This window comes from Cryptotermes secundus, unplaced genomic scaffold, assembly GCF_002891405.2.
Source record: "Cryptotermes secundus unplaced genomic scaffold, Csec_1.0 scaffold414, whole genome shotgun sequence".
Classification (NCBI taxonomy): Eukaryota; Metazoa; Arthropoda; class Insecta; order Blattodea; family Kalotermitidae; genus Cryptotermes; species Cryptotermes secundus.
The window spans coordinates 574,861-593,989 of NW_019743151.1; the positions used below are offsets into that span (position 1 = coordinate 574,861).

At 40.0% G+C, this 19,129-nt stretch overlaps 1 protein-coding gene across 5 annotated transcripts in view; it reads left to right on the forward strand.

The window, feature by feature from the left end:
• The first annotated feature begins 950 nt into the window (after nt 1-950).
• The window catches only part of LOC111873852 (WD repeat-containing protein 89), a 62,323-nt gene continuing 44,144 nt past the window's right edge, over nt 951-19,129 (forward strand). For 4 of the 5 annotated variants that reach the window (XR_004514040.1, XM_023868886.2, XM_023868885.2 and 1 more), the window contains exons 1-4: nt 951-1,051; nt 7,408-7,483; nt 8,562-8,721; nt 17,911-18,030. Coding sequence is in view for 4 of the 5 variants with exons in the window: in XM_023868886.2 (XP_023724654.1) it covers nt 7,420-7,483; nt 8,562-8,721; nt 17,911-18,030 (344 nt within the window). In the remaining variant the exon portion in view is untranslated. The remainder of the gene's footprint in view (nt 1,052-7,407; nt 7,484-8,561; nt 8,722-17,910; nt 18,031-19,129) is intronic. The other variant, XM_023868887.2, reaches the window with a different exon arrangement.

Sequence of the window (19,129 nt, forward strand, 5' to 3'; positions counted from 1 at the left end):
CAAGATACCTTAAACTAGCGCTAGGGCTTCCTAAGAACACACAATCCAGACTAACATACGAACTCTGCAAGGAAAATTTCCTATTAGAAGAACTCAGATATCAACTGCCAAGCACAAAAACCTCAGAGGAAGTTATCAAAGAAAGAAAACAAAAAAGAGAGGAAATATGGGAAGAGTTCTACAGCACTGATACAATGACTGACAAAACCTGGACAGGACCCAACCGAAAATTATGACACACAATTACTAGGTTGGCAACACACGGATTCCACCACAAGATATGCAAGAACGAACGTTTCCACGAAGCAAATGACGCGTGTGTGTGTAAACACTGTGATAAAAAGTGCAGTAGATACCACATTACCATATGCAAAAACTTGACCACATCAATAACCGAATACAGTTGCGAATAAAAAAAATTACTCTATGCACATTGTGCGCATTCCCTTATTATATACCAGCTCTGGCCCACTACCTGCTAGCTATTCCACCAACCCTTCCCTCCCCCTCACTATTTCCTTATGTAGCCACACACCTTCTCTCCTTCCCTTATACACCTGTGTTTACTCGACTGGATTCAGTCTGTTGCACCTACTCTGCTAGTTCACTCGCGGATTTCTTCTTGTCTTCTACCCTGAAGATGGAGGCGATACGTTCCTCCGAAACGTCGGTTAACACAATTTCTACATGGTGCCATATCCCAGAAGCCGGCTTTCTTGAATTTCTTCTGTTTGCTTTTGTCGTTGCGTAAATTGATGTATATTATGTAGTAGGGGGGCCTTCCAGAGCGTTAGCGTTGTTCTTCATAATTTCATTGTGTTCTGTAAGCAGATTATAGGCGTCATAAACATTTTTCACTTATTTCATTCTATAGGCGTAGCGCTCATAAAATTTCACGTGGTTCTAATTTACAATGCTGCCAACGCTGCCAACATTGGCGAATGCTCGTAGTCGCTCGTAGTGCTCGTAGTAATCCGTGGATGCATCCACGTGCTTACATATTGAGGACAAATGGTAGTTCACTGAGGTTTCTGCTGTTTGTTGCATTTAGGTAAGAACGGAGACCGTTATACATTTTTTATATTTTAGATTGCTGTTTTGAAATATAGTATGCAGCATTTGCACTTAGAACGCAATTGCTTTCCAGAAGGAAACTGTGCAGGGAAGCATTCCGTTATGTTTCTGCCACTAACACTATTCGTTTAGTGGGTGGTGATTATGATGATGGAGAATTTGGTGGAATGAAGATTGGCAGGGGAAACCGAAGTACTCTGAGAAAACCCGCCCCAGCGTCACCTTTGTTCACCACAAATCCCACTTGACCGAACCCGGCCCGCCCCGGTGGGAAGCCAGCGACTAACCACTTGAGCTATGGCGCGGCCGTTTAAGCCACTAACACTTGGTTTTGAATCAAGCCTGTTTATGCTTGTAATTGTGGTGTAATCAAACACTAGCAAGGTGATTAAATCTAGAAGCATACAGTGAACAAGTATAATATGGGAGAAACTGAAAATGTTAGAACATTTTGTTTTGGAATATTCAGTAGTAGTTCAGGTGGAAGAATGGAGGATCATCAGAGTTCAGAATTTGGGTTGTGGATTCTGTGTAAAATAACCGCTGGGCTGTCGTTCCTTATACTGCTTGTTAGAGGCAGGAAGTAGGGAGTAGGGTATTTCTTGACAAACTCAGCTGGTCAAGCCATGGAATCCAAAGGTTTGTTACAGTGTTAACAAGAATCTCTCCAGAGCCAGTTGAAAATTAGTTCCACACTGCCTCTTCTTTAAGAATAATTCTGACATCATCCTATCTGTATCTAGGTTTCCTAAGTTTCCCATTATGCTTTGTGACTAAGACTTTGTGCATGAATTTGCCCTATAGAGACTCTGGAGATTCCAGTATCCAGATCTCATGCCCTTTTTTATGTTGCATAGGTTGTGGCAAACAAATGTTTCCAAGTTGAAAATTTGCTATGATATTTTGTAACGTGCTGATTATACTGAGGGCTTGTTATCTGTCCTACCAGACTCCTAACTAGAGGACTACTTGTTGGCTGCATCAGATATGATACTGTTTCTTGGCAAAAACTGGTAGTCCTCGACCTAACTCCCAAACTTGAGGCATCCCTTGTCACCTGTCTTTAATTGCTTATTTAACTTCCCACTTACCATCATATCTGGAGGCCATCTCCAACAATCTGAGGCTGTACCATGACATGATGACAACATGTTTAACATGTATTGGTGTGCAGTCTTTGCACAGAGTGCATGAAAGGAACACACATAGGGATGGTCATATTTGTCTGTCTGTCCATTTGTTTAAAGCAAGAACTGCCAGACAGATTTTGATTAAATTTGATACGAACATTATGCCATTGGAGGCTACCACAAACTCAGTACTTTTCAGTGCCCTACAGTGTATAATAGCAGTATGGCAAAAGCATTCCTTCATTCATTCATTCATTTATTCATTTATTTTTCGTTCCATGGATCCACAATACAAGTGAGATATAGGACATGTCCGTACAGTGATTATTCTTAAAATTAATAGAGCAAGAACTAAGTACATAAATAAAAAAAGTATAAAATACAAATACAAAAACAGAAACAAATCAGAAACAAAACATGTAGAATCAAATAGATTCCAGTCATATAAGTTAATTTTAATGAAACATGCAGTTTAAATTTAGACAATGTCAGTTTGAACATATCACAGAAATTGCTTAAATGACTAAAATAATACTAATAAAAACAGGATGATCAACAGGTGATTCTGGTGAATGCATAATCATTAACTTATAATGATTTATATTGGAAATATTCTTCCATAGAATAAAAATGATGAAGATAAAGAAAACGCTTTAAATAAATTTTGAACTTCTTAGGGTTGAGTGACTCTTCTTTTATATAAGAAGGAAGATTATTATAAATTTTTATGCCCATATAATACTCTCCCTTTTGATATACCGTAAAATTTGCTATGGGTTGATAGAAATTTGTAATATGTCTTGTATTTATATTATGATTTAGTGAATTTGGAATAAAGAGACTTTTATTATTAACCACAAAGAGCATGAGTGAAAAAATATACTGTGAAGCCAAAGGCAAAATTTCCAATTTCCGAAAGAGATCTCTACATGAAACTCTACTATTACAGCCGATCATAATTCTAATTATCTTCTTCTGCATTCTAAATACTTTTATACTATGAGGCGAGACTCCCCAAAAGCAAAGACCATAGTTCATAACAGAGCCAAAATAAGAGTAGTAAATTGTTTTCAAAGTTTTTAGAGGCAAGTATGGTTTAATACTTCTCATCATATAACATGCTGAGGTAAGTTTTGGGATTATACATTCCACATGTGAACTCCAGTTGAGTGTATCCATTATGTTTATACCAAGAAACTTTATATTTGACACAGTGGTTACTGGACGATTGTTACAAACAATATCTACGTCGGTTGTGAGTTTATTTTTGGTTTTAAACTGCATACTATGAGTTTTATTAATATTTATTGAAAGCAAATTTGTCCTAAACCACTTATATAAATGATTAAAAACATTATTCATATTAATATGGAGATTTTCTGAATTTGAACCTTTAATTAATACGCTTGTATCGTCGGCAAACAAAATGGATATAGCATTGTTAATTACGATTTTGGGCAGATCGTTGATATAAATGAGAAACAGCAACGGGCCTAAAACCGAGCCTTGAGGAACACCATCAGTTATTTTTCCCCAAGAAGAATGGGTAGTTTGATTAGAATCTTTTTCACAAACTTGAATTCTCTGATATCTATTGTTAAGATATGATTCAAACCATTTTTTAGCTTTACCATTTATACCATAGAATTGCAGTTTAGACAATAAAATATCATGATTCAAACAATCAAATGCCTTCTCAAGGTCAAAGAATATACAACCTATTGGAAGTTTACTATTTAAAGCTTGCAAGGATTCATTAATTAATTTGTAAATGGCTTTAGTGGTTGAGGAATCCTCTCTAAACCCAAATTGTTCATCTACTAAAATATTATATTTCTTAAGATGATCCAGAAGTTGATCGTACAAGACCTTTTCAATTACTTTTGAAAATGAGCTTAAAATAGATATAGGTCTGTAGTTGGAAATAGTAGATTTATTTCCCTTCTTAAAAAGGGGCTTGACAACTGCATATTTCAAGCGATCCGGAAAGATTCCTAAAGATATCGATTTATTACAAATATGGGTTAGGGGCGAACTAATAAAAGGTGAACTAATTTTTAATAATTTGGTTGATATTTCATCATATCCAAATGAATCTTTAGTCGTAAGAGATTTTATTACCTTTTCAACTTCTTTGGAGGATAAGAACTTTAGGTTAATGTTTGGGAAGGGAGTCTTAAAAGACTGCAATAAATAATGCAAGGGAGTAATGTCATCTAATTTCTGAAATTTAGGGTCATTATGATCAATATTAATATTTGTAGCTATGGATAGAAAATATTTATTAAATTCATTGGCTATCACATGTTGGTTGGTGATTGAGATCCCATCAATATTTAAAGTTATAGCCTTATCGGCACTACTAGTTCTATTTGTTTCAAGTTTAATTATATCCCATATAGTTTTATTCTTATTCAGGGATTTATTGATTTTATAAGCGTAGTTTAGCTTTTTTGATTCTTTAATAACAGCTGATAAAATTTTACAATATTTGTTATAATAGTTTTTAAGATCCGGATTATTACCATCTCTACATGCTATGTAGAGTTCTCTTTTCCGTTTACAGGAAGTTGTAATTCCTAGGGTAACCCAATTTTTTTTATTCTTATTATTAGCACAAACACTCTTAAGAGGAAAGCTAGAATAAAAAATTTTCAAGTACGTGTCTAAAAATGAATTGAACATATCATTAACATTATCAGTAGAAAAAACAGTGTCCCAAGTCTCATGGCTTAATTTCAGAAGAAAGTCATTTATTGCAAGATCAGTAATTTTTCTCGTCATTCTACTTTTCTTAATAGATGGTCTAAAATTAAAAGAATGAAATATTACAACCTGAGCATCATGGTCAGATAATCCATTTATTATAGGTTTAACAGAATAATTACCTGCCTTAGTAATGTCAATGAAGAAGTTATCAATAGATGTAACTGATCCACGTTGCACGCGAGTAGGGAATTTTACCACACTTGTTAAATTGAAGGTTTGTAGGAGAGCTACAAGTTGTCTTTTCCTCTCACTATCAACTAGGAAGTTTATATTGAAGTCACCACAGATAACGAAATCCACTGTGACCTTAAATAATTTATTAAGAATTAAATCTAATTTATTCATAAAAATATCAAAATTTCCTGATGGTGATCTATATATAGTAATTATGCATATTTTTCTTGCATTCAGATGAATCATGATGGCACAGATTTCAATATCTCTATCCTGACAATATTTAGTATGATCAATATTAGTAAACTTGAACTTTTCTTGAACAAATATGCAAACACCTCCTTTTGCAAATAATGATCTACAATAATCAGCTCCTAAACTGTAATTATTAATTGAAGTTTGTTTTAGCTCTAAGTGGTTCATATGGTGTTCTGTGAAACACAGTAAATGAGGAAAATTTAAGTATAATTGGCTTAGGAGCTCGTCTGCTTTCCCTCTCAGTCCTCTTATGTTTTGATGATAAACAGTTAGAGGTACTATTCCTTTAACATGATGAAATGGATTATTTTGAGATTTAGTATTACTACTCTTAATATGTGGCACATTATTACTGTAACTATTGTTACATATTGTTTCCGTTAACTTACTTAAGTTGTCAGTAATTTTATCTACCCCATCAGTACTTACATCATTCGGGTTTACACTGTTGTAATTTACATTTACCATAAAAAATCACAGTTTCTAGAGGATGGAAGTTTTTTAGTCTGGTTGATTTACGAGTTGTTGAATTCTCTTGAGTGTCATAAATTTGACCTATTTGTTTTTCATAATCCACCTTTTGTAATTCGACTCTTCCCTTCGAAGCATTCTCCACACAATCAAAAACTGTCTCGCATAAAGAGTCATCACTTGTTACATTGTTTCCATGCTCGTAACGGAAAGCAGTTATCCCCGGATTAAAACAGTCAATTGTGGATACCAGTGTGGTATCATGCACACGATTATCACTAATTTCCACTAGCTGATTCTCATAGTCCACATTATTGGTGACTGAGGAAATATCATTCATGCTGACCTTATTTTGTGTAAGAATCTGGAAACTATTAAAACTATCATTCCTCCAAGGTAACGCTGTAAGTACAGGTGCTCTATAAGGTAGGAACAAATCTTTAATTACTCTCACTAAGTGATTTGCTATCCAACTTTTTCCTTTCATATTTAGGTGAAGTCCGTGATTAGTATGTTGAGTTCTATCAGTGGGGAAATTAAAATACCTTACATGTTTATAGAAAAACTGAAGGCTATATAACCTCTTATTAAAGAGATTCACTTCAGAATTAACACATGAATAAGAAGGCAAATCATATCTGTGAGGGACTCCTAATAGTATAACATTTGTATTAATCATCCTTTGTACAAAAGTTTTTAAGGAATAGAATCCTTTTTTAGATTCATTCCTGCTGATATCTGTGCTTCCACGATAGAATATAAACCAGGTCATTTTTTGTAAAGTTTTCTCTTAAAAGATTTAAAGAAGATATGATTCCTTCAGTGTTAGCATTGGGTTTTGAGATACCAATTACACTAAAACACTCGTCAAGGTCACTAGACAGCTTGTCAGATAAGCCTTTAACATGGCTATCACCAATTATACAAATTTTGTGTTTACTATGAATTGATCTCTCTGTCATTTTGGAGCATGCATGAATTTGTGAGCTGTCAGCAACACTTTTGTCACTACCAAAATGCAGAAAAATAGTTTTAGTCATAATCCCAATAATGATAGTAATGAATTTTTGAACTTTGACACACATACATGTGCTCCAGTGCAAAATTTTCTAAGGGAAATACATAGTCTATTTGTGTTGTATAATTGACATCATTGTTAGAAGTTAGTGTGGTTTGCATATTGTTTACAAATTCTGCAGTGGAATGATAAATAAAGAACTTGTAAGGCATGTGAATGTATATTAGTGAGAGTAAAGAAATGTTCGGATTTCTGAAAGGCTGCTTTATATGCAGCAAATTGAAAGTTATAGTTAATATTGTTAACTTGTTTGTCAGAGTATTCAGGATATCTGTGAGCATTCAGAATGCTAAGTTGCAGAGAAAACAGTGGAAACTGTATGGTTTGCACTTTTCCAGTCTTGTTAATTTCAACGCTTCTAACCGTCGTCCTTATTTAACTCTCCTCATAGACATAGTATAACCATAAAATGGTACATAATGCACTGCAATGCATTCAGGATTTGTTTTCAAGGGCACTGCCAAGATGAAGGCTGATGGAGCAGGCACGAAGTCAGCTTTGAATTCTGAAGATCCATTATCTGATACAGGTACAATTTGTCTACCTAACTTCATTAAACTCATAAATATTTTATTTATTATCACTGAGTTGCTTTAGTTATTTTGCATCCTTACTTAAAGAGGAGTTGTCATAGTGTCATGTATATCCAGGGTAATGTGACTAATAATTGTGGATTCTGGATTTATTTGACGTCACTATCACAATTACATTCTGTTATAACAGTTCACACACTCAACTCCTCCTGGGTACCGAATCCCTCTGCATAGCTCTGCTTCATTCTCGAAAGTACGTTGAATAAACTGCCGAGTCACTTCTTCTTCTTCTGCTTTCTGTCATATTTTGGTCCATCTGACTTCAGTTCTGAACTGATGGCTTCTCAACTGGCCTTTTATCCCTGCTAGGCGGCTGGGCTAGGAATCACCTCCATGAAGAGTTCTGCTTTTCATATCTGTGGTAACAGTCTTTTTGGAAGTCGTTACCATGGGTATGTCTTCAGTAGTTTCATCAAAACCCAGAGTAATGGTGCATTTCATGTTACCATAGGAATGTGCTTGTGAAGCCCCGCCCAGCAGATGGGCAGGTTGAAGCTCTCAGGTCATGCATCACAGTAGTTTATACTCTTCAACAAATTTTGTTTCCAAAGATGACAGTGCTGTACATTTGAAATTTTTGCATAAAATTTAGCTTTATTTCAGAAACATATGAACCTTTTGGAAATTATTCTTATACTTGGGAAGTGATTGCTTCAATCAGGTGCCAATCTAATACAGGCAGAAAGATGTATATTTCTCTTCGTCTGTTGAATTAAAGTTGAATGTTGCGCTAATCAAAATATTATCAACTGATATATAATACATATGACCCTCATGCAGTGATATTTCACAGCCAGCAGGCTTGCCAGTGTCACCCAAACAGGAGGATGTCCCATAATTGCTAAAGTAACCATTATGGTTGAATGGAGGCTGAAATTGAATTATGCTTTGAGCAGTGTAAGTTGGTGGTGTGACTATAGATGAATGTCACAGTATTAGTATTAAAGTTTGATATTTGTTATGAAAATGTAGAATTTTTATGTGTATATTTTACTAGATTATTTGATATTTCAGGAAGTAGGATGCATGGATTGGAAATTGAAAGTGATGATGATGATGGTGATGGTGATGGTGATATGAGTAATCCTGCAGAAGTCTTCAGAATGTATAGTCTTCAGCATGAAGTTGCTGTAGCTAGACACAGAACTTATATTCTACACATGAATGCCAGTGTGTGAGTAACATTCTATTTACATTTATCTTCAGGAGACTTATTTTACTGGCGATATGGAATGGTGTGTCTTTTCTGCACCTTTTTCAATAAAAACCTATAGCAAGAAGTGCATCATGAGAGAAAATAGAGGAGGGTGACCTCTGGGAAAGCAGAGATAGACGTAAAAAATTAGTTGCTAGATGACACACATAAGGTGGAAATGTCAAAAGAAAAAAAAGTGATATATTGAACTTTTGCTACTGTATATTGATTTTTTCACTTATATATCTAGTACTGATGACCATAGAAGTCCAAGGGCCTAAGCTGTTTAAATTAAAAAAGAAACTCATGTATGCATGTATCTGGATTTGTGTGACTCAGACGCACATGAGTTGGGGACTTAACTGCATATGGTAAGGCTAGCAAGAACATACAGCACACTGAAACATGTCTGTAATAGAATACATTTTAAATGGAAAATGGGCTATTGTGGAAGATCATAAAACCACAATATTTTAATAACATCAACACAGAGGAATTTCCTGTTGTTTAGAAATGTAACAAAAAGGCGTGGATGACTTCCTCATGTCATTACTTAATGCACATCTCATTTCTGTCAGCATTCATGGAGTATAAAATTGCTCTCTGCCCTCGATTTGTCATGATAAAAAATTTCTTGCCTCCTTTTCCCACTGATCTTTACTGGAGACCTGCATTGCCCAATTTATGGTGCATGTGCACACAATGAGAAACAGTCGTTTGCTTTGGAACCTCAAGAACTCTGATTAAAGAAATGATACAGTGTTGCCATTCTGTTTTTTGTTTTAGTACTGAGAGAAATGTCAACTGGTGGCACAGTTTACTTTCTTGATCATATTTTGAATGTCTTGTTGAAGCTGTACATACCAATCTTGTGTGAAGTTCTGGTTCTGCAGTAAAATAAAATTGATTACATCTACACATGTGGCAAAGTCGTAAAAAATTAATCTAACATACAAGAGGAAAGAGGCTTCTTATTATCATAGATAGTAGAGGAAATGTTTATGTTGACAGTATGCATAATTAATGACTGGAATGTTTTCTCTTTGCCACTGTATCCTGACTGGCTTTATGGACCACGCAACCTCCTGCCTCTTATGCACTTTGTACTATGTGTTCTTTCCCTGAGGATGAAGTGGCCAGGCTGCGAAGCTAACCAATCATATGAATCTGGTGCAGAGTTGTGTTATTCCATTTTAAGGGTGTGTGTCTGCTCCCCCACGTAACTTTATGGAGTGTGCTTACAATAAGCTTAGAAATACACCTTCATGGTGTGGTGCCTAATTAAGCTCGGGGAAATTTTTACATTTATGTGTCTGGTTAATTACTTCAGTAATATAAAATGAACCTGTACACTTCAGTTATGTGCCCCATTTTCAGTGTACTGTATCTTTTCTTGGGTGCTTCTTGTAACATTTCCAAATTTGTTTTAAAGAAGCTACACTCTTTCTGTTACATGTAGTTTCCGTTTGTTCATAGGCTCTATAAACTGCTTGCTTCTCATTACAACACTTTATTACATTACAGATTATTTCGCTTTCTCTGCTGTGAAGTAGTTTGGACTCCTGCATGGTGGTGTTTGCTCTAGTGCTCCCATCATTACTCATTGCAAACCAGTACACAGTGCCAGGCTTATCTCTAATCTGTGCTATAGCACAGTTACTGTTTGATGGCACAGACCTGCACAAAGGAAGGGAAGTGATGGGGAAAGAGGACAGTGGAGTGAATTAACCCATTACTGGTTACCATTTGCCAGCAGTGAACTGAAATGTCCACCCCTCATATCTGCTGTAAGAGAATATGGACTTATCTGTTCTGAACACACACAGAAATTGTTTTCTGTGTATTTATCATTATGCTGTGATTGAGTTCCACCAAGTACATTTTCTTTGTTACTTCGTGGTGACGGGGGGGGCGTGGAGGTATCCCACTGCTGCCACCATTGTTACGCCGTGGTGACATGGGGCGTGGAGGTATCCCACAGCTGTCACCATATGTTATGGCGCGAAGGGGGCGTGGAGGATTCGCTCCACCTCTTCCGCCATCCATGCCGTTGCGCCCTTGGGGAATGGCCAGTTGTAAGGCTAAGCACATGGTACTTGACTCGTTAACTACCTCTTGGCAGTGAGTTCACAGTCCCGATAACACAGGGAGGTACGGGAGAACGGGGAAATAGAGGGTGTGACTGGGGGTAAGTCATTAACACCACACATCCCCTTCACTCGGTCTACTCTTGTCTACTACTATATACACTTTATACATATCACTTTCATGGCCAACAGTGGCCAGTTACGCACACATTGTAATTTGGATAACGTTGCACTTGGGTTCACCATCCCTAGCCTTTGAGGTACTTCCTACGTCCCAACTCAGGGCCTACCCTCTCTGCCCTAACACTTTAATAATATCTCACTGTATATCCATGACTGATATGAACAGTTCGACTTACTTGGTGTAGGAAGCTGATGGTGTCCCCCCCCTCGGTCTGGCACGACCGTAGCTCGGGTCCTCTGGCCTGTGGTTTGCTATTCACTTGACATTATACACTCAGATAGATTGACAGATTGAATGGATATTCAATCGGTGATCAAAAGATGTGATCCAAAGATATGATGCCAAAGATTCCATGATCGATTCAATAATAGACGCAATGATCGATGCAATGAAAGATTCGATGATAGATCATCTCCCAGTTGCGTCCGAAACTTTATAACCTTCCCCCTGCTGACTAATGTCTTTGGGGTAAGCTCTGCCCCTCCACTAGAGCGAATTTGCCCCAAAGGTCCATCTCCCATTGGTCAGCTGGGTAAAGGGGGTTGGATCTCAGGCAGCCCCGCTGAGTCGGCATTGTGTACGCCTTGGCCGTACAGCCATTTTCAGTCTCTTCTGCGTGAATCAGCGGTCTAAGCAATGCGACAGTTTTCTGCTGACGTCGCTCTTCCACATTTTTACTTCAAACATTACCCTCCGTCTAACTTCTCTACTGGGAACCCAAGATAACTTAATACCTGAAAGTTACAAAAACCCTTGCCGAAATTCTACGGCATTACATCCCCCACCGCAAAACTTGGAATATTCTTCCTGTTAAGGAGGGATATTACACTTGTTTTCTCTCCTTGAAACACAAAAACAAAACATGTACCCTCTTACATCAATGTTACATACATAATTTAAATATAAGTTCTTGATTGTCACTTCTTTTGTGTCTTTCACTCCGTCCGTTTTATCACTAGAACACCTTGGTCTGAAAGTGTTCTACGTTCACTGCTTTGCTGGCGTCTTTAGGCTGCCATCTCTGGGCTGGTCCTCCCACTGGGCTCTGGGTGCTCAAAAGGTGAGAACCGCCTCCTGATGTCTCAACAGCCACACGCCAATTCTGCAACCGTTGTTAGGGAACCGGTCATTGGCTCTGCCTGCTGCCGTCCTTGGGTTCTACCCTTGCAAGTTTCGCTACTCACACAGTCATGGATTTTTCCTAACTGTTTCCTAGTACTGACCTATTTTCTACTCATACTTCCCGAATACCCAAAGTGTAACCCTGATTGGTTCACAATTTAACTCCTCCAACCAGTTGCCTAACCCTTCTAGCTGTCGGTGTCATTTTCCACACTCTTATTACCCATTCCTCCTGTTTGGGGGAGGGGGGGGGTACTGCTACTCTTTCCTAACCTTGATTCATGTGTGGGTAAGGTTACGGGTTGGAAATCTTGTAGGTCCATCCCTTCGGTTCTCTCAGTGATTGGGTACAAGGCGTACTGCCTCACTCATGGCCAACCAGTACTCTCGGGGGGTGCACAAACAACTGCACGCTCTCTGAGTTTCAAGGCTGTTAAACCCATGTAGCCTTGGTCCAACTGTCTTAATTATCCTTCCACAAAATTTTGAACATCTCGTGTGAAGGGTATCAAACTAGGGGTCTTCTGGTATGTTGTTACCAGGCCTACTGAAACCAAACTTCCTAATTTGTACAATGTTTCTATTACTAAGCCCTTCTTATAACGCCTACTTGTGAAATTTACGCGTGTTTCCACTTCCGCCCATCTTTATTCTTTGTAGCTTCGTTGGCTCCAGGACCATAGTGAATATCCATGTCACGTCTCACTGGACACGTTTGGCTCCGTGGCGCATAATGCTGGTGAGTCCTCACTCACTCTTTCGGTTTCTTTGTCGGCGAACCCAATACTGTTGATCTCGCAGTTTGTTTCATTTGCACGCTGGCTCTCGTGCGGTGAATACCAGTAGCATGATTCCTCTGTGTCGCTTTCCGATGCTGTGTCATTGGAGTCTGGAGTATTGCTTCTTGCAGTTAGGGGTTTCTGCTCCCTCATTCTGTGTCTGTTTTGTCTTCTCTCTCTCTCTCTCTCAACTCCTTTCTTGACGCTCTACACATTTTGATCTGTTCGACGTGGAGGTTTACCTCCTTGTGTCCGATTTGTACTCTGTAGACCAGATCCGAGATCTTTCTCACTATTGTGTATGGTCCCAGCCATTTTGGTTCAAGCTTCCTGCCCTTGACCATCTGCTTGCGGTACACAAGCTGTCCTGGGCGGTATTCGATTCTCCATGCTCGCCTGTCTTGGCGAGTCTGCTGGTCTCTCCTTGCTCTTTCCAGCTGCTTCCTGGCTAACTTGTGGGCTTCCCGTAGTCTAGCGGCCAATCTTTTTACTGCTTCTACTGCCGGTCCCAGTAACTTTGGTACGCTTGCATTTTGTTCCCTTGCTTTGGGGTCCATTTGTCAGGGGTACCTGTTGGTCTTCATCACATTCGGTCGAACGGTAGCGTCATTCTTCGTGACGTCATCTATGTTGTCTGTTTCCTTGACGTCAGAGACATCAGCGATTTTTGTCCCCGCTTGCAACGTAACACTTTCTCTGGTGTTAATCAGCTGGGCAGTGCAGTAGGTCGTGTCGTTTGCACTTTGCTCCTCGCTGACGTTGCGTTCTTGCGTCTTGTGAGTGCGATGTTTTATCAACGCTGTACTCGTCGGTGGCAACACTACTTGTCATTGGTGGAGTCTTTCCACCTGCCCTTCTCCCGTTGACGATTCTGTATCGCTGGGTTTGGCGGAGGCCTCCTTTACCTCGCCTTCCACTAGTCCTCTTGACTCTGTGGTTTTCCGTGTAGCCGTCCTTGCTTCCTCTTTCACGTTTTCCTGAGGTCGCGACTCCGTCCTTCTAACCGTTGACTTCTGAATATTCTCCTTCCTCCTTCCTGTCAGAGGGTACGTCAGCTTGACTGTCTGGCTGTCCAGGTTTATCTCTCCTGCGGCTATGTCAATGTGGGTGCCTAGCCCTCTCAATAAATCTGGCCCAAAAATTCCGTCTTTCTGGATTGGAAAGGGCGCTACCACAAAATCGTGGGTGTACTGCTTGTCCCCAATGATGAATTCTATCCACCTGGTTCCTTCAGTCTCCAAGTCCTGTCTGGTTATGCCCCTAATCGCTTCCTTAATTTCCCTCCTGTGTTCATCCCCCACATATGGTTGAACTAGACACACGTCTTCTCTGGTGTGAATAATAAACTCGTAATCTGTCCCTTGGACATTTACCTCAATACGTAATTCTCTGTTCTCTCGCGCTGTGGCGAGTGGTATCCAGGTGGCTGTATTCCGACGGTTGATGGGGCGTTCTTCTGTTGAAACTAGTTTGGGGAGTGATTTCCCGTCTCTGTTGTTGGCTTCTTTCTTGCCTCACAGCTTCGGGCTATATGACCCTGTTGTCCACATGAGAAGCATGTAATCGGGGATCGAACCTGACCTTTACTCCTCTCCCGTGGTTCCTGTGGTTGTGTCGGTGGCCCTCTTGGCTGACCGTTCTGATGCCATGGTTGCTTGTATTGGTTCTGCTTTGTGGAGTCCTTTCTGCCCGTTTCCACTACTAGTGTGTCGTGGTTCCTGGGATGCTGCTCCATTCGCTTTGCGTTGTGCACCATTGTGGCTATGCTCAGTGCTTGTTCCACCGTTTCGGGGTTGCGGATTCTTAACTCCCTGCTTCCCCTCGCATTCCGTAGATAAAGCTCGTCAGGAGCCTGAAATCTGCCTCTTCCTTCCGAATGCGTTCCGTTGGATCGGCGCTCTTCCTAATAGTTTTTTGACTCAGTGCTCGGCAACAGTCCAAAACTGTATAGGGGTCTCTTCCTTCCCCTGAGTAGCCTCGTGCAGCAGGTTATAGTAATACCTTGCTGGCAACTTTTCAGTAAACCTGTCTACGAGGGTTGCTTTCAGCACCTCATAGCTCACTCTCCCGTCTGTGAGCTCATCTTTTCCATTCACAAATTGAAGAGCCTTCCCGGTTAACTTGGCTTTCAAAATGTTAACCAGGTCTTCCGTACTCCAATTGCTGACATGGGCGCAGTGTTCTAACTGTGTTAGAAATTCCGTCACTGGCTTTGCCTTCGAATGGCCACTCCATTCCTTTATACTTGCTGCTAACGATAGGTCCTTCGTTTTCACTCCTATCGTCAGTCTTCTTAATTGTTCTTCAAGTTGAACTATTCTAGCCTCCATTATCTTGTTTAATGTTATCCCCTTTTGTTACCTAAAACTACTAGTTTGACACCACCTCTCTCCTGAATCGTAGTTCGTTTAATTGCAAAGCTGCCACCATTGTTACTCCGTGGTGACAGGGGGGCGTGGAGGTATCCCACCGCTGCCACCATTGTTACGCTGTGGTGACATGGGGCGTGGAGGTATCCCACCACTGTCAGCATATGTCATGGCGCGAAGGGGGCGTGGAGGATTCGCTCCACTTCTTCCGCCATCTATGCCGTTGCGCCCTTGGGGAATGGCCAGTTGCAAGGCTAAGCACTTGGTACCTGAGTCGTTAACTACCTCTTGGCAGTGAGTTCACAGTCCTGATAACACAGGGAGGTATGGGAGAATGGGGAAATAAAGGGTGTGACTGGGGTTAAGTCATTAACACCACACATCCCCTTCACTCGGTCTACTCTCGTCTACTACTATATACACTTTATACATATCACTTTCATGGCCGACAGTGGCCGTTTACGCACATTGTAATTTGGATAACGATGCACTTGGGTTCACCATCCCTAGCCTTCGAGGTACTTCCTACATCCCCACTCAGGGCCTACTCTCTCTGCCCTAACACTTTAATAATATCTCACTGTATATCCATGACTGATATGAACAGTTCAACTTACTTGGTGTAGGAAGCTGATGGTGTCCCCCCCCCTCGGTCTGGCACGACCGTAGCTCGGGTCCTCTGGCCTGTGGTTTGCTATTCACTTGACATTATACACTCAGATAGATTGACAGATTGAATGGATATTCAATCGGTGATCAAAAGATGTGTTCCAAAGATATGATGCCAAAGATTCCATGATCGATTCAATAATAGACGCAATGATCGATGCAATGAAAGATTCGATGATAGATCCTCTCCCAGTTGCATCCGAAACTTTATAAGCTTCCCCCTGCTGACTAATGTCTTTGGGGTAAGCTCCGCCCCTCCACTAGAGCGAATTTGCCCCAAAGGTCCGTCTCCCGTTGGTCAGCTGGGTAAAGAGGGTTGGATCTCCTCAGGCAGTCCCGCTGAGTCGGCATTGTGTACGCCTTGGCTGTACAGCCGTTTTCAGTCTCTTCCGCGTGAATCAGTGGTCTAAGCAATGCGACAGTTTTCTGCTGACATCGCTCTTCCGCATTTTTACTTCAAACATTACCCTCCGTCTAACTTCTCCACAGGGAACCCCAGATAACTTAATACCTAAAAGTTACAAAAACCCTTGCCGAAATTCTACGTCATTACATCCTTAATAAACTACTTAGATCAAAGCCAAATTGAGGAAGGAACGTCTAGCATGTATTTGGGAGAAATAAGAGATGTAGGTAAAGTTGTCCCTGTTCTTAATTCATTGAGCACTGTGCCATGAAGACATATGGGGGAGTGGAGGTATAGCTCCACCATTCTTGACCTCAGCACTAGGTGGAGGTGAATGGTAAGGTTCATGCCTTGGCCTCTTTACCCTCAGAGAAATCCCCCCATCCAGCACCCATTGGGTAGGAGGCTAGGTGGACTTGAGAGCTGGTCCGGATGCTCTTCAGAAGAGAAAGAAAATCTTGTCATGCCAGGGAACACACTTGGGTCATCCAGCCTACAGCCCATCACTGTACCTACTGATCTACCCGAAATCCTTGGGACATAAGATACAGGTAAAGATAAAGTTATGCCTGTGTTTAATTAATTAAGCACCACACCATGGAGACGTGTGGGGAGTGGACATATGGTTCCACCATACCTTGGCACTAGATGGAATTAAGTGGCCAGCTTCACACACTGGCTGCTTTATTCCCAGAGAAAGAGTCTCTGGTACCCATTGGATAGGAGGTTGGGTGAGCCCCAGAGCCTATCGGGAGACTGAGGAGAAGAGAAAATTCTTTTGTCCATGCCAGGTATTGACCCTGGCCATCTAGCCTGCATCCTGTCACTATACCAGCTGAGCTATTCTGGAAGAGTTCAAACAAGGTGTAACGGCATTGAAACATGGAATATGGTTGTGAAGGTTTCAGAGAAATTTGCTTTAGTTGAATATGTTGATGTGTAATAAATCAGCAGAAGAGAATAATATATTTAACTCTGTAGCACAGATGAGAGAAACGGGACTGGCATAGTGGCATTAGGAATATGAGGTCAAGAGAGTGTAGATGGCTGTTCCATGCATGGGAACTGGAAGATAGAAAATATTATTGTAGGATGCAACAAAAATGAATTGGAGAACAAATTTGAAGTGTAAGCAGTGGTTAAGATTTCATAATAAGATTGTTTACAAAGTTTGTGATAATAATAGTCATTTGCTTAAGGATGTTGGGTAATATCTGTCTAAAGTGAAAAGTAAGTGGTAGAGATATGTAGATAAAAATAATGTTACCAGTAAGGAGGGGGTGTGCAGTACAGTTAAATCATTGGCCTGAATTTGTAATGTTAGCTAATATATACTTGTATAATAATATTTTATTTAATGAGAGCCATGTGACTAGGAGTCTTGTGGGAAGAACAACCATATAACATGTAGACAACTCAGAAAACATTACAATAATGCATAATTCATTAGTGCATACTATGGCTTTCAGTTTGGTTATTTTTTCTACACTGCACACTACATGGACCTATGATTTCTGCAATTGTTTCACTAATTTTTGTTTTCCATTCTCAGCACATCAAATCCAAGAGTGGCTGTTGCACTGTCTGACCAGTCATGTGCCATTTATGATGTTACTCAGCTCTCCAAAGTGGAAACGTTATGTGGACACAAGGGAACAGTAGTGAATGTCAGGTAAAGGTATTGGCACAAGTAAGGCTAAGTCTTCCCAATTTATTTGATTTTCAAGTATGGTTGTGCCCTGGATAAACCAAGAAGACTTGAGGGAGAATAAAGAATATTTTTGTGGTCCCCCCATATATATACAATGGAACCTCGCTTAGTGAGCACCTCTCATAACAAGTAATTCACATAATGAGCAAAACAAATTGTAAAAAAATGACTCACTTAACGAGCGACGTTTCGCATAATGAGTGACGAGAGGGGAAGTCCCGGATTGTGCGCTTGCTACATCAGTCTGTGTTTAGCACTCATTCTGCTAGCATCTTAGTGTCGCATGTGATAACACGTTTTGCCAAACTTGTGTTCAGACATATTATTTGTGATTCCTTTTTTTTTCAAAGTTTAATAACCCTTGTAAAAATGTCCCCGAGGAGAAAGCCACAAAAAGACAGCCACTGAAGAGCTTGTGGAGTTGCATTGTGTTTCACAGCAAGAAGTTGTGGATGTGAGTTTGTCAGAGGAGGAGGAGGTAACAGCAAAGCAACAATCTTCTGGCGCAATAAGAGAAATGCTGAAAGCATGGGAAACTGTTGCATCGTACATTGAGAAGCATCATCCTAATAAGGCAGTGGTTATGCGCACTACAAATTTATTTAATGATAATGCTGTGTCACATTTTCAGCAAAGTTTGAAGCGTCTGCAAAAACAAATGTCTAGACAGCTTTCTAGTAAAAAAGAATTAGATGTGTACCATAAGTAATAAACTAATTATTTCAATTTTTTTTTTTGTTTTCTGCAAATCAAGTTCGCATTCCAAGTCGGTTCATTCCACATAGAAGAAAAGATGAAGATGATTCATGCTCCTTAACCCGTTGCCGTGGTTCGTCGTGTATGTTTCGTCAGGGATTTAAATCGTCTGGGGGGGTTCGACGTGTATGTTTCGTTCAGCTGCACACCTATGTTATAACGCCCATAATAATTGATGGTTTTGCTGTAGATTGTTAGATTTTTCGCTGGCCTGTTGTCAGTAGAACAGAGTATAAATAAGACACGACTTTATCTGCGCCAAGTCATCGTTACATATGCCTGTCTTGCAGCAAAGTTCCTGTGG